We start from the raw sequence: 14,581 nt of genomic DNA, 5'->3' as shown, positions 1-14,581 counted from the left end.
TTTCTCAAATGTTAAATAGGTGAAAAATCCGACTTAATAAGTCGTTTTTCCTATCACTGATATCCAAAAAATGATGAACCACACCTGGGCAGGCCGAAGCCAGAAGAAACTCTGATGGAGGGAAGTCTGGTTAAATGGGTGAAAAATCAGGTTTGTTCGATTGAAGCAGGACGTTTGGATATGAATGTCCAATGAATAGTTTTTGGTAAGTAGAACTGACGCTGTGAGATGAACTACGATATTCATAACCATATTTTAGTCTGTGGTTTTGCTAGATAAAAGTTAAATCTTCTGAAGAGGCTATCTGTGATGGACAAGAGAGAAAACAACTCGTCAACTCCACTGCCATAATAAGTTCTTATGCTGCCATCATTTAATGTTCCGAAACTTTTACCTACTCATCAGCCGTTAAGAGTCGCAGTACGTGAGGTTATATAAAAACAAAACAAATAACAACCAATTATTTATTACTCCAACATCATCCAACCTTTCGCGTGAGCGAAACTACTACTCCTGTCTCTCTATCTGTCCTTTTCTTTTCTTTTCTCACTAGATCACCCCCCAAAATTCTGTTCATTACCGACTTTTCAATCGCTGCGGCATCCTGTTTCCCTGAGGGTCGTTGTTCTTCGTTTTTTCCTCTCTTGGGTCACCTTTGAGTCCTCTGGATGGTCATTCAGTAATGTACTTACTTTCTCCTTAAAAAAAAAACAAAACAACTTTCATAGAATAATTAACCGTATAACTTAAAATGGTTGCAACTAAACATTCTTATATTAAAAAAACTAATTTCTCTTCAAAAGTCTAACTTTTTTTAATAGTATTTTTCCTTTTTTTCAGATTTCAAATTATAACATATCTTCATCTGCCTAGAATGAGAGTTTCTAACCTTTTAGTTTTTATACAGATTTTGTTGTGTTACGCTATAAATATATGCTGGTTTTTGGAAACAAACAGCACACAAACAAACGGTAGGTGGACTCTTTGATCATAACAATATTCTAAAATGTTAACAATAATGAATAGGTCGTAGTCTGAATGTAATCCTATTTGCTTGTTATTAAACACAAAGCTACACAATGGGTTATCTGTACTGTGCTCCCTGTGAGTATCGAAACTAAAATTTTAGCGTTATAAGCCCTCATTCTTACCATTAAGACACACGAGGGCTATCTGCGCTAGCCGTCCCAAATTTAGCAGTGTAAGACTAGAAGGCAGTTAATTATCAACACCTCTTGGGCTACTCTTTTACCAACGGATAGTGAGATTGAACGTTAAATTACAACGTCTCCACGGCTGAAAGGACAAGGATGTATGGTGTGACGGTGATTCGAACCCGCGACACTCAGATTACGAGTCGAGTGCCTTAACCACCTGGCCATGCCGGGCCTAACCCAATGGAGATGATACTTTTAAAATCTCGGGTAACTTTGACAAGTTGAAAAGTAAGCTCAGTAATACCATAGAAACGTATTTGGTCACGATCAGCTGCTGTTTGTGAAAAATACTAAACAAACCTTAAAAAAGAAGTGATGTTTTGACCTACTGAGATTGTTACGATTCGTTTGTTACCTAACAAAATGACTCGGCATGACAGGTGGTTCAGGCACTCGACTCGTAATCTGTGGGTCACGGGCTCGAATTTTCGTTACACCAAACATGTTCGCCCTTTCACCCGTGGGGGCGTTATAATGTGACGTTCAATCCTGCTATTCGTTGGTAAAAGAGTAGCCAAAGAGTTTGCGGTGGGTGGTGATGACTACCTGCCTTCCCTCTAGTCTTACACTACTAAATCAGGGACGGCTCGTGCAGAAAGCCCTCGAGTAGCTTTGCGCGAAATTTCAAAAAACAAAAAAAACAAGCTTAAATGATTATATACCTGAAGAAATCAACTTCTAAACGTATTCCTTTATTTATATTAATAACTTTCCACTAAACGTTGTTGAAAATTTTCCACACAACCCCAGAACAAAAACTTCAAAATTTAACACTAATAATAATAAATAATAAAATACAGCACTAACACACCAAACAACAACAAATATTACACTGCAGTTTATCATTTATCCCTGAAATCAGCTAAAAAATAACTAACACTTGGAGAAAACTTTCCAATAAATATAAAATTCTCATTGACTTAAAATTCATCCATAAATCTGATCTTAAACTACAGTCATTATTAAATAAAAAGTATATAAAATCGTACAACACCACCGTCATTTATAAAGTGTAATAAGTGTCCAGATTCACCAAAATGATAAAAACCATCTCATGTTTACTACAGCAAGTATACTTCTATAAAATCTGTAATTTTAAACAAAATCTCAAGCACCAACAGATGCAAAATAAAGGAAGCTATTCATAATAACTAGGAGTTATTTTAAGTTAATAAAACAGCCATATATAAAAACAACATCCTGAGGTATCAAAATATCTTTATCAAGCTAACAATTTCCAGTCATTAGATCCATTTGTTACATTGCTGTGTACATTAATCTTTATTCAAGTGTGTCTGAACACTGATGTTGGCATGATTTTCTCGAAACGTCATAACTTAAAATAAACTTTTCTCCTTTACACATTCAATACTTCTTCAACCTTTCATTGTTTCACTATAAATGATCAAAATCAGGTAGCGCTATTCATTTGTATTATATTTAAAGTAATATATCCTACCTTTAAAATATAATATATAAATTACCTCAAAATGAAGATATATTGTAAAATTATAAATTTTAATCAGTACATCTAAGAATAATTATTACGGTTTCGAATAAATAAATTAAGCTGGATTAAAACATTTGTATAAAAATGTCAAATTGATAATTATAGTTCTCGTATACTTTGTATTTGTATTATATGATGACGCCATCGTACTTGCCGTTTCAGGTGAGTAAACAAAAGAAGGCTTATACGTTAACGAACTGAAACTGAAATAAGTCTTTGTGATTGAAAGGATTGTTAATTGATTTACGTCTTGCGAATTATACCGTATTTCAGTTACTAGGATTTGCGCCAATAACATATATTAAAGTAAAGGTAAGGACAATATTTCATTAAATAAGTATTTATGATGCTCAACACGAAGGTACAAGAAATCTTGATAAAAATGAAATAGAAACGCTTCAACTTTCGAAAGCGCTCGGATATAGGGTTTCTATTTTATTTTCATGAAATAAGTAAGTATTCTTACAATTTAATTATATTGAGGGACAACAACGAGTCGTGTAAACGTTATTATAGTTGGAGCTTTTTATGTTCCATTTGCTAGAAACTGAGTGTGACAAACGAACTATAATACTTCTAGTGGTGAATCACGTGATACGCATTTGGGGTGTTTATGTCATAATTCAATCGAGTTTTTTTCGTAAAGTATAAAGACGGACACATGAAAACATTGAAATTATAAACAAGCGTTCCACACTTTTGTTCGTGAGGATATGAAATGTTCTATTCCTTCTCCTCTTTTTAATTATATACCATGAAACAAAATGTTGAACTTTTCACTTGTAAACTTCACCATATGAATTTTTATAGTAAAGAGTTAACTTCCTAAGTAATTTGTAAATAAAGATGGTTTAGTTTACCTTCAAATGCATTTTACACATACATCAATTATCTGCATTGACACTAGCCATGATCATTAAACAGAAATAAAACTTTGATTCTATTAGTTATATTACTTTATTCTATAGGAATAAATATGTAATAAATTGATTTAGATGAGGATCATTAGTGTTCACTTTCTAGAAGCCTGTAGGAGGATCAGATTCATCCCTTGAATAAAAGTCAAGCACTTATTGTAATCCTCTAGAACAAGGAAAATGACTAATTGATACTTTGTTCTGACTTCTTTCTTTCTTATATTTCAAGAGTTTGAAAGATTTTAGCTTGTATTTTTTTAAGCAGATTCCACTATGTTATTTACATGCACTTTGGTCTTTCATTATCATGGATCTATGTATTGTAACCAGTTCTATTAGATTTTCTATCATAGAGTTTTTTACCCTGCACTGTATGGACTGCGTGTTATTGTATTCTTTTGAAACAGAGATGTTTTTTGAAACTGCTGCATTGTAGTTCAGTGTTCTAGATAAGATTTTGACAAAATCATTTTCAGTGCCAAAACCAAAAACTTGCTAAATTTCATTTTGTTTTTAACTTTTTGGTCATGTAACAATTATATGTTTTTTGCAATGCTCACTTGTTTTTCTTTATAGTTCTGTATGAACACCCTGTTAAGAACCACCTAAGGAACTTACAGGAGAACTTCAGTGCAGTTATCTCTTTGTTGAGATTGCTTGATAAAATTAAGGTGTTATAATTTTAATTTCAAAAGTAACCCTAAAATGCAAGTAGTTGGAAGCCAGTAATCCCTGTTTAATGTGTCTGTCATTTTATGGTGAGAATGATCTTATATTCATGATTATTACAGGTGTCTTTCTTTCAAACTGGCAAATATAAACATATCAATGAATGATATATGTACTAATAAATACTATGAATACTTGGTATGCATAATTTTTATTTTTTAATGTGTTTTTATCTAGAGCACTGATGAGGAATCCTCATTTTTATATAACTTCTATTTTGTTCATTTATGTCAACCTCATGAATAAATTAACTGTCATGTAATAGATTTAGTATCTGACCATTTGTCATTTGAACCTAGATGTTAGGTGATTTCATTTGACCATGATGTTACGCATATGTATATGGTTAAAATTACATTATCTTGTTACCGGACCTGTTTCTTTCTTGTTCGCATAAAAGTATTTTGCAAGTTTCTATGTTCAAGTTATGTAACTTCATAATGCTACCATTCTGCTTAAGAGAAACGTTTTCAATAGAATCAGATGTAAGATGTTTGCTATTGTGCAGAGAAAGGCATAATTAAAGCTAGAGAAAATTAAATTTTCAGTAAGAATAAAGCAAATATTTTAACTTAGAGAAGAGTATTAGAAATAAAAAATAAAACCTATTGTTTGAGCTGATGTATACATTGGCTTGATGGACATGCTTTATTAATTGACAAAGAGCACATAGTGCTGTGGAGAAAACAAGTGTTTTGCTATATTTATTGTAAAAGTAAGGGCTTCATTAATTACATGGTAGTTTCATTTCACAAATTACAAGATGTTTTTCCTTTCAGATACAGTACACATATCTTTTTAATACAAATTGTGTAATTTATTAAATTTAGAAATCTGTCTGTAACTGTTTATCAAGGTATATTGTTATGTATGTTTTTAACTTTCATTCATGTATTAGGATTGTAAATAGACAATCTTTGTTTTACATGCAGGCCCAAATAAGATGTCTACAGAAGAACAATCAGTGAACTGCCATGATGGTGGCAGAGAAGATGTTGGTGATGCTCTAGGTATACCATTTTTTAACAGAACCTCAGAAGCATCTGCCTACTTGTCCATTCATCCTGACAGTGAAGAGTACAACATGAGACACAAAACAAGAGGAAAGTGTCTGATTTTTAACAACAAAGATTTTGATCCTCATACTCGCCTGAACGAAAGAAGAGGAACTAATCAAGATGGTGAACAACTCTATCGTTGTTTTAGAGAATTAGATTTTGAAGTTGTCATGCACTGTAATTTACCCGTAAAAGCAATGCTTAATGAATTGGAAAAGGTTAGCAAAGAAGACCATTCGAATCGAGATTGCTTCGTCTGCTGTATTTTGACTCATGGAGAACAAGGTGCGTTGTACGGTCGAGATGGAAAGTTTCCAAATGAAATGGTGTTTACTCCATTCACTGGTGACTTGTGTACATCCTTAGCAGGCAAACCAAAAATATTTTTTATACAAGCTTGTCAAGGGGATAAGTTGGATAGAGGAGTTACTCTAGCCACAGGTAAAGATGAACCTGATGCTGGATCAAAGTTCTTCAAGATACCAACCCATGCTGACTTCCTTATATGTTATTCAACTGTGCCTGGGTTTTATTCATGGAGGAACACTAACAATGGTTCCTGGTTTGTGCAGGCATTGTGTAAGGTGTTGGAAGGTCATGCCAAGGATATGGATTTACAGAGTCTGATGACAATAGTGTGCCGGAAGGTAGCGTATGATTTCGAGTCTTGTGTGCCTAATGATCCAGGAATGGATAGGATGAAACAAGTGCCTTGTATAAGTTCCATGCTCACTAGGAAAATCTATTTTCATCCAAAGATTTAGTCATGTTCATGCACTGAGCAGTTTTACACAAAGTTAAATTTTTTCTGAACTAAATAGAAAACAGTTGTAGTATGCATTTTGCAGTCATTGATGATTTTAAAGACTTTTACTAAAATTTGCACAGTTTGAAAAATATTTTTCTTTCTTTAACTGGAATAAAATGTGGAGTAATGTAGTTTATTTAAAAGAAGCCTACATTTCTAAAAACTAGAAAGATAAAGTATTGGTTATTAATTGTCTGTACTAACAACAGTCTAGTTTTGGCTTGAATGTACCAAATGTGTTTACAACATAATACTAGCAAAAGAGTACCAACTGAAGACAGGTTTTTATGTACATGATATTAATGATTTCTTTCACGACCCGTTGGTCCTAAAAGAAGACTAAAAGTATTGGAGAACAGGAAACAGTGAAGGTAATATAAAAGAAACAGGATTTTAATCTTATAGGCCTACTGTATTGGATTACCACCAAACATTGTATTGTAAGGATGCAGGTAACCTAGATATTATTCAATGTTATAGTTTTCATTACCTCTGAATACAGGTGTGGGTGTTTTGATTGAACAGTTGTGCATGTGATGACCTTTTTACAGAGTTGCATTCAAAAATTAAATAAACAACTATATTATCTATGTATATCAATCAACTTGGTATCAAATTGTAGTTTATAGTTCAATTTTTAAAATATATAAGTTTTAATTTGTTAATTCCCTAAGGAAATGCTGACCAGTTTATCAGTTTTCTGTGGCACTTATTTCTTCTAAATTACCTATTTTAGATTTTCTTTTTACCCCTATATGATCTAAGTTTACAATGAATTACAAACTTGAACTATAGCTATTCCCAAGCTAAAGTATTAATTTCTAGCCTATAAAATTTTTAATTTAGTGATGTGTGTATATATATATATACACAATATATATATACATATATATACACAATATATATATACATATATATACACAATAAAGTGAAACTCGCACACCATGCTCCTCCTATGATGTCTTGTATTTTATTAACTGTTCGATTGTTTACAATCAGTAGAATGAGAATATTTTAAGTGAAGTTCAATGAGTAGATTTGTTTGGATGGCAGGTTATGAGAAATTCTGTCCCAGTTTCTTTGTTTGCTATCACTGAAGGTTTGTTTGACTAGTTATTGCAGTTATTTTAGCCTATTTATAGCTTAAGCTTAGAAAACCAGTTAAATTTTAATAGTTTTAAGACATTCTGATTTTGGTAGGTGACAAAATTTTTGATTTTAAGTTAAAAAAGCTTGTGGGACAACTATTGGTATTCAAAAGTAGGGTCAGCAAACATTAGGGTCGTAGTTCTTATGAGTAGAAAACTTGAAAGGACAAGAATCCAGATGTAAGTACTAAATCTCTTTTTTTTTAATAAATATTTGTTATTTATTGTTATAAAAGTAATTAAAGTTTAAAAGAAATTTATTGGATAAGAAAACATAAATGAAAACAAAAGTAGAGAAATTATTCTTCAGAGCATGTGAATATCATGAGATATGATTGTGTAGTTTGACATGTGCGTGCTTGGAATTCTGTCCTTTGTTTACCAAAACTACCCTACTGTGACAAATGGCTTTTACCATACTCTGAGAGGGTCTGACTTTTAGGTGTATCAATACTGAATCTAAGGGCACAACACTGCCTGTAACAATAAATGTAGTATGTGACAATGTGTAGCCATTTTAGAGAGAAAGAAAGGGTAATGTAGATTTATTTTTCAGTTTTTCATTTTATCCTATATTGCTGATTTGTTACAATTAGTGTTAGGGTAAAGAAAATAGCAGGTGACATATAATTTCAGAAGAAAACCAAAAAAACTTTTCATATTCATTCAGCAGATACTGGAGATTATGCAAATGAAATTTAAAAACTGTATGATGAAAAAAAAAATTTATACTTACCATGAAAAAAAATTCACCTTGTGCTTGGAATGTCTCAGTTAAGGCTCCTTAAAGCCACAGACAAATCTTTATTAAAAACACTTAATTACAAAGATCTATAATGTTTCTTAAAACTTGCCAATTTACTTAGTAAATTTAGAGTTGTAGTCTGGTTACAAGGTTGGTCATTTTGAACAATCCCATATGTAAAAAGTTAAGTACAATCTATTTTTTTCATTGCTGTATAAGTTTTGTTATACTAATTTGGTAAGTTGGATGTGTGGTGGTACATATATAGCTTGTCTACATTTACTTTAAAAACATAATTGTTAGGAAGAGTTCACACCTGGTGTTTATAAGAGAACCAAAAAGAAAGAAGTTGCAAAGGTTAGGACTTTTAGGTGGTATGGAGAAGGAATATCCATTCTAATGTAAGATGGAAGTTGTAAATGTTAGGACAGAGAAGGGGGTATCCATTCTAACATAATAATACCATCATGTTTAAAAAGAAATGCCAGTCAGTTACCATTTTTCAGTTGTGTTGTATTCTTCATATCATGAAATACTTAATATATCATTTCATCAGCAGTGGATTGATAGTAACTTATTAAACATAATTGCCACATTTTATTCATGTCAAGCACCTGGGAAAGAAATCCCTTTAGTTCTGAACAATTTTTGTAACTAGAAACACTGAAACATAAAAGGAACAGAATAATAATGGTATGAAATGTTGTTGGGATGGTCTACACATAATGATTTGAAGATGTACCTGAGATTTGTATGCACCTGGTAATAACAAATTAGTTATCACAAAAATTATCAAAATATTGTTTGATAGTTCTAGAAAAGTTTAAAGTACTTTCAAAGGAAAGGTTTTGTATTTAAATTAGACATGAGAAGATGTTATGGAGACAAAACTTGTTTGCTGGTGATTTCTCACCACATTGTTAAAATAACTGAATGATATGTATTAGAAATATAGACAAGATCAGTCAAAATTTGGATGTTAGAGCTCATTTGAGTGGTATTTTGTATGTTAATGATGTAATAATTATTTTAAAATCTCTTCTGTCTTCGAGAAAGGTGTACTGATCGTATAAAAGCACAAACCAGGTATGACCTGTTCATTAGTATACCACCAGACTGGTTTGTATCCTGCTGTCAGAAAAAAAGTTGTGTTTAGCTATGGGTATTTTGTAAAGTGACAACAATTCCTATTATTCAGTCAGAGTAGCCTTAAAATTGTTGCTGGGTGATGTTGACCAGGTGCTTAACATTAAATGTATTAGTTCAAAATTAGGGACTGTTATTGTAAGTGTGGAGATTTTTATGAACAGTTACATACCTGACTTACATTTCATCTACTTGAAAACTTTCAAGAAATATCATATTGATGGGTTTTGCTGACTCAGCAATTTTTGTATTTGCTTTCACTATTTAAAATATTGTAATTTTATTGCATTAATGTGCACATGTGGTCCACATGATTATTGCAGTAGTTACCATAGCAATAAGTTATTTGTATAAGTTTGAGGTATTAGTTCAGCAGTTTTTGATTTCCCAATACACTATTGTATTAAACTTGGGTTGTAGTGCATTACATGTTTCAGACAAAATGTATCTATGATTTTAATTTGACATTTACATTATTAAAAACAGCTATATATATAGCAAAAAATAAAGAGACGAGTTTACTTCAACATTTCACTTCTACAAGAATATGACTGCAAAATTGGTAATTGTAGCAGGTTTTCAAGGCTGAAGTGAGATAATTCGATCTATAGTTTGATATTTACTGGTTTTTAATTTTCTCTTGTGTGTGTGTGCCATTTGTAGACAATACTTATGATGCCAGTGAAAAATAGAAGTAAATGTAATTTATTTTCATTAATAGTTTTGTGTAGCTTGCATCAGTTTGTAGCCAGTAGTATTTGTGTATTAATGTTGTTAATTATCTTTATTGGGATTGTTACGTCTTATTACCCTAAAAAGAAAATAGAATCACTACACATTACTTAGATACACTTGTATTTTTAAATATGCATTCCTCACTTGTCAATTCTTATGACTAACATAACTTGAATGTCGTTGTTGGAATGGTAAGGTACATATTCTAAATTGCAGAGAAAATATTTAGAATTCCACTAGGTTCTTACCAAATGAAATTTTGTTTGAAATTTGGAGTCAAATTGTTGTGTGTACGCAAATCATTCTTTATTAATTTAAGTTGCCATGATTTCACTACTGTAATGTTTTGTATAAATATAAAAATGATTAGGTGTGACAGTTTTGTAGGTGAAACAAGTTTAATTTATTAAAATACAGAGCCATTTTGAAAAGTGTACACTGGTTATGGCATGTAGCATGACCAATGCCATTTTGTTTAGAAAAATGAGTAAGGTTGTGTTTTGAACTCGGCAGTATTATTTAACATTAATGCAAAAGTAAATGTTGTACCCTGAACTGCACCAAGATATCATTGATAAGATAGAACATAGGTGTGCCCTGCTCAAAGTCTATACATTATTATTCCATGATTGGTCTTTATGCCAAGTGCCTGCATTTTTTGGGTTAAGATTTATGTGTAAAATGTGTTTTTACAAACCACAGTTTTAAATTTTTAATACTAAAATCAGCTTGTAATGTTATTCTATACTAAATAAAAATAATAATATTAATCATTTTGTTGCATTTATGCATCTTAAATTGAGATATCACTGGTTGTGCCATCTGTTGTGTTGATTTAAAAACTGTCAGAAGTGGTGATTGAGGCTTATGAAATGTTGTGCTATCTATTGATTAGCACCACAAACAAAAATCCATAAAATATTTACACTTAGTATTCAAGACTCAAACAATTTAAAAGATAACTATGGTATGTGCAGCAATCATTTATTTATAACAGCAAACAATTTCTAAATAAAACTATTCTCCTCAAAAGAATGCTATATTCACTAGGACTGAACATAAGGGTTGGATTGTCTTTATTGGTGTAATGTTTTAAATGGAATACTGACTGAGAAATGGGGGTTCTTAAAAACATACTTTTTCAATCATGGATTATGCTTTTAATGTGTAAAAATTATGAAAATTTTGAGAACTATTTGATTATTCACACACAAGACTTGTATAGTTGGAATAATTCCAAACACTAATTTGATTATTTTTGTAAGTAATAACACTGATCATTTAAGCTGAACAACCTTGAATTAATATATATTAGTGAAATTAAATAATTTATATCTAAATGAAGCTAAATGAATAAACAAAATTGTGAGGAAGGACTGCATTAAAAGCAGCAAATCTCAACCTCTGATTAATTGTATTATAAACATGAAATTAATAAACAAATTCTTTTTAAAATATGATGCACATTTAAAAAAAAGGGGTGATCCTGGGGTACAAGCTACAATGTGGGATTATAAAGTGTATACAAGGTTTTGTTTTTTAAATGTGCAGCATATTTAAAACAAATGTTAATGTGTTTTGGTTTATGGCTTGAATATTTTGTGGTTATAATATAAATATAAAATAAGCAATAATTGTTTCATACCATTAGTGAGAATTGAAATGGCATATCTTTCATTGTAGTTGTTTATAACACAATATAATACATTAACATTATTACATATATCATTATAGCTATGCCCATATGTGTATCTTCTCTTTCAAAAGCTAGACCTCTCCTTTTCAAAATCCCACAGATGAAAATTTCAAATTACACTGAATTCAAAGCTAATATTTTGCTGTGAAAAGACCTTAGGAATACATTTAATGGTTTTACACTTTGAGAAACTTCCCTATTGTTCTAGTTTACTTACACACTTAAGAATCAAAGAGTGAGTCAATATTATCCATTTTAACAATTTTTCTATTTTGGAAATATTTTCTGAGCTGTGTATTACAAACTTAATAGAATTATATTTCCACAGAAAGTTGATCAATCTTTCAGAGAGATATTTCTACATTATTTAGTTGAATATGAATGTCTTCATGTTGAACGACATTGAAGAACTAACTAGGCATCAATAACACCATAATCTTTTAAAATATTTCTGTCTAGAATGTTAAGTGATGTACTCCACATATTCAGAAAACTCTTAAGTGATTTTTATGTAAAACTGTACTTTCTTTTGTAACTCTTCAGAACAAGGAATTATTTTAAAATAACTGATGAGAGCAGACAATGGTGACCAGTAATCATTATTAGCTTTTCTGAAATAGGGAGGTTGGTGCTATTAAATAGCAGGTATTTTCATGTGGAAACCAAAGACATTAATGACAAAGTCTTTCATTTATCAAAATTTGTTTTTTATTGTTTTACTAAAAGGTTTTTGAACTTGATTCTAAGCTCTAAATGAAAAAAGAACAACAACAAAGAAACAGATTAAATTACATTAATACAACATTTAGCATGGAGGAAGAGTGTCTGAGAACAAAGCTCTACATGAATCAGCTCTAAACAGTCATTTTAACATTACATATATGAAGATACCTAATTGAAGACATTATTTTTTACCTGTGAACATCTATTGTTACAGAATATAAACAATCATAGAAAACAAAGAAACATCAAACTGGCATTGATTCATGAACTGGCACCAGCCTGAGGAAGGCATGACAGTGGACATCATTTGGCTCTTTGCATCACTGAGAGAAAAGAAGAACAACCTATAATGATAACAAAGATGGTGATATGAGGTTGGACAGTAGAGCTGGTTTCTATGGTAAAACTTACTGCAGCTTTGCTAGGCACAAGTGAACAGCTTAATTCAGATGAGTTTTATCTTAGACATTTTTCAATAACTACATTATTTATATGAACCTAAACATCATGTTACTGTAAAATGTTCTAATACTGATTAAATATGAAGTAAGGAGGCAGAGGAGCGAGTAGTTGCATAGGTCTAAACCATTCAAGTCAGTGCCATGCTAACCTAGGTCTAAACCATTCAAGTCAATGCTGTGCTAACCTAGGACTAAACCATTCAAGTTAGTGCTGTGCTAACCTGCTACTACATGTAAATGCTTCAGTATTTATGGCATGCAATATGATTTGTACATAATAAAGATACAAGGATTGTGACAATAAAATTGTTTAAATCAAAAGAAAACAAGAAGTGCAAGTGTGACACCACTGGTTACTAGGCTGCTCCATCCATTCCAAAGAGCATGCATCATTTATTGGCATGCATTAAGTTGTAGTTGTTGTGAAGTGCAAATCTGCAGAAAAGGCTATTTGTGCTCTGCCCAACATGAGTATCAAAGCTGAGTTTCTAATAGTAAAGTCCACAGAAATACCACTGTGCCACTAGAGGGCCACATATTAAATACATGCAAAATAATGAAATAAAGAAAACAAGTAAATGTGGAATACTCACCTGTAACTTGCACAGTAGTATACGACAGTTTGCATATTGGAAGGGCCAGGCTGTGACGACTCCTTCTTAAAGAAAGTTTGGAGGGTTAACTGTATTGCTTGGTGTTGCCTCTCACAGAGTATTCCTTTGTAACAAGCAATGTCACTAAGCATTATTGTCTTTGCATTGGTGCTGCATTCTCACTCTGGGTCATTTTTCCCATATTGGTCTTTTACATGGGTCATCTGTTTGATACTTTCTTCAAAATGCTATGGCAAGGACTGTTTCTTCTGGATTTCCTTCAGGTTCACTTGCCTCTTCCAGTTCTTCCCATGTGACATAAGTAGACCCTACACATCCATTCATGCTTGGTTGGCCAGCTATATGATGCCACTTTAGGTCATTTGCTCCTCTTTCTCAGACCCCAGAGCTGTTGGATGCCTCTGCCCATACATCATTCATATATGTGCTGGTGACTTCATTCCAGGATTCCTTGATATTATGAATAGCCTTCATGACATTGTATTTCATCCAAGATTTGCTAATTGTTTGAGTATCCTCTCTGTCGGTCTCCTCAATCATCTCTTTGGATGTTTGGCAAAAGTAATAAACCTTGAAACTGGATATGACTCCTTTATCTATGGGTTACAGAATGGAAACAGTTTAAGTTGGAAGATACTACTTCTATAAGCAGACAACCCTGAAGATTTCAAAGGTTCTCTAGGTGGTATGGAGCATCATCAATCACCAACAGTGCTCTTGGTTGGAGACCATTTTCCTTACAGAAATGCTTCACTGCTGAGAAAAATATGATATAATCCACTGCTGGCATATGTCAACTGTAGCCCAGACCCTCTTTATTGATTTTCACTCTACAGGCAGAGGGATATTTTAAGGTGCATCTGCCTGTAGAGTGAAAATCAAGCTGAAACCCATGCTTGAAGTCACCTGAAGCATTACTCCCCAGAAGAAACACAAGATGGGTTATGGCAGCCTTGAAACCTGATGCATGGTTCTCTTCTTAGGAGAAGAAAGTGTAAGAAGGCATTCTCTTTCAAAAAAAATGCCTGTTTCATCCACACCAAATACAAGATGGGGAAGGTAATTTTCCACACC

At 32.2% G+C, this 14,581-nt stretch overlaps 1 protein-coding gene and 1 long non-coding RNA gene across 6 annotated transcripts; one reads left to right on the top strand and one right to left on the bottom strand.

Annotated features, from left to right (window-relative positions):
- The first annotated feature begins 859 nt into the window (after positions 1 to 859).
- On the top strand, positions 860 to 10,783 carry LOC143243813 (caspase drICE-like). Of its 5 annotated transcripts, none has more exons than XM_076487487.1 (2): positions 860 to 971; positions 5,306 to 10,783. In XM_076487487.1, the coding sequence occupies exons 1-2, from the start codon at positions 875 to 877 to the stop codon at positions 6,193 to 6,195; spliced, it is 987 nt and encodes a 328-aa protein (XP_076343602.1). In that variant the 5' UTR covers positions 860 to 874; the 3' UTR covers positions 6,196 to 10,783. The 5 variants fall into 5 exon arrangements, with proteins under 5 accessions (XP_076343602.1, XP_076343605.1, XP_076343604.1 ...); XM_076487490.1 differs by lacking the exon at positions 860 to 971 and adding an exon at positions 2,755 to 2,889; XM_076487489.1 differs by lacking the exon at positions 860 to 971 and adding an exon at positions 2,862 to 3,039.
- Positions 10,784 to 11,469: 686 nt separating this feature from the next.
- LOC143243815 (uncharacterized) lies at positions 11,470 to 13,726 on the bottom strand. The gene is made up of 2 exons (XR_013024773.1): positions 13,487 to 13,726; positions 11,470 to 12,776 (listed from the first exon to the last, which is right to left on the bottom strand). It is a non-coding gene; the product is annotated as an uncharacterized LOC143243815 (long non-coding RNA).
- Positions 13,727 to 14,581: the final 855 nt, after the last annotated feature.

This window comes from Tachypleus tridentatus, chromosome 2, assembly GCF_004210375.1.
Source record: "Tachypleus tridentatus isolate NWPU-2018 chromosome 2, ASM421037v1, whole genome shotgun sequence".
Lineage (NCBI taxonomy): Eukaryota > Metazoa > Arthropoda > Merostomata > Xiphosura > Limulidae > Tachypleus > Tachypleus tridentatus.
Note: the sequence above shows the minus strand (reverse complement) of the source record. Positions and strands in the feature narration are given on the sequence as shown.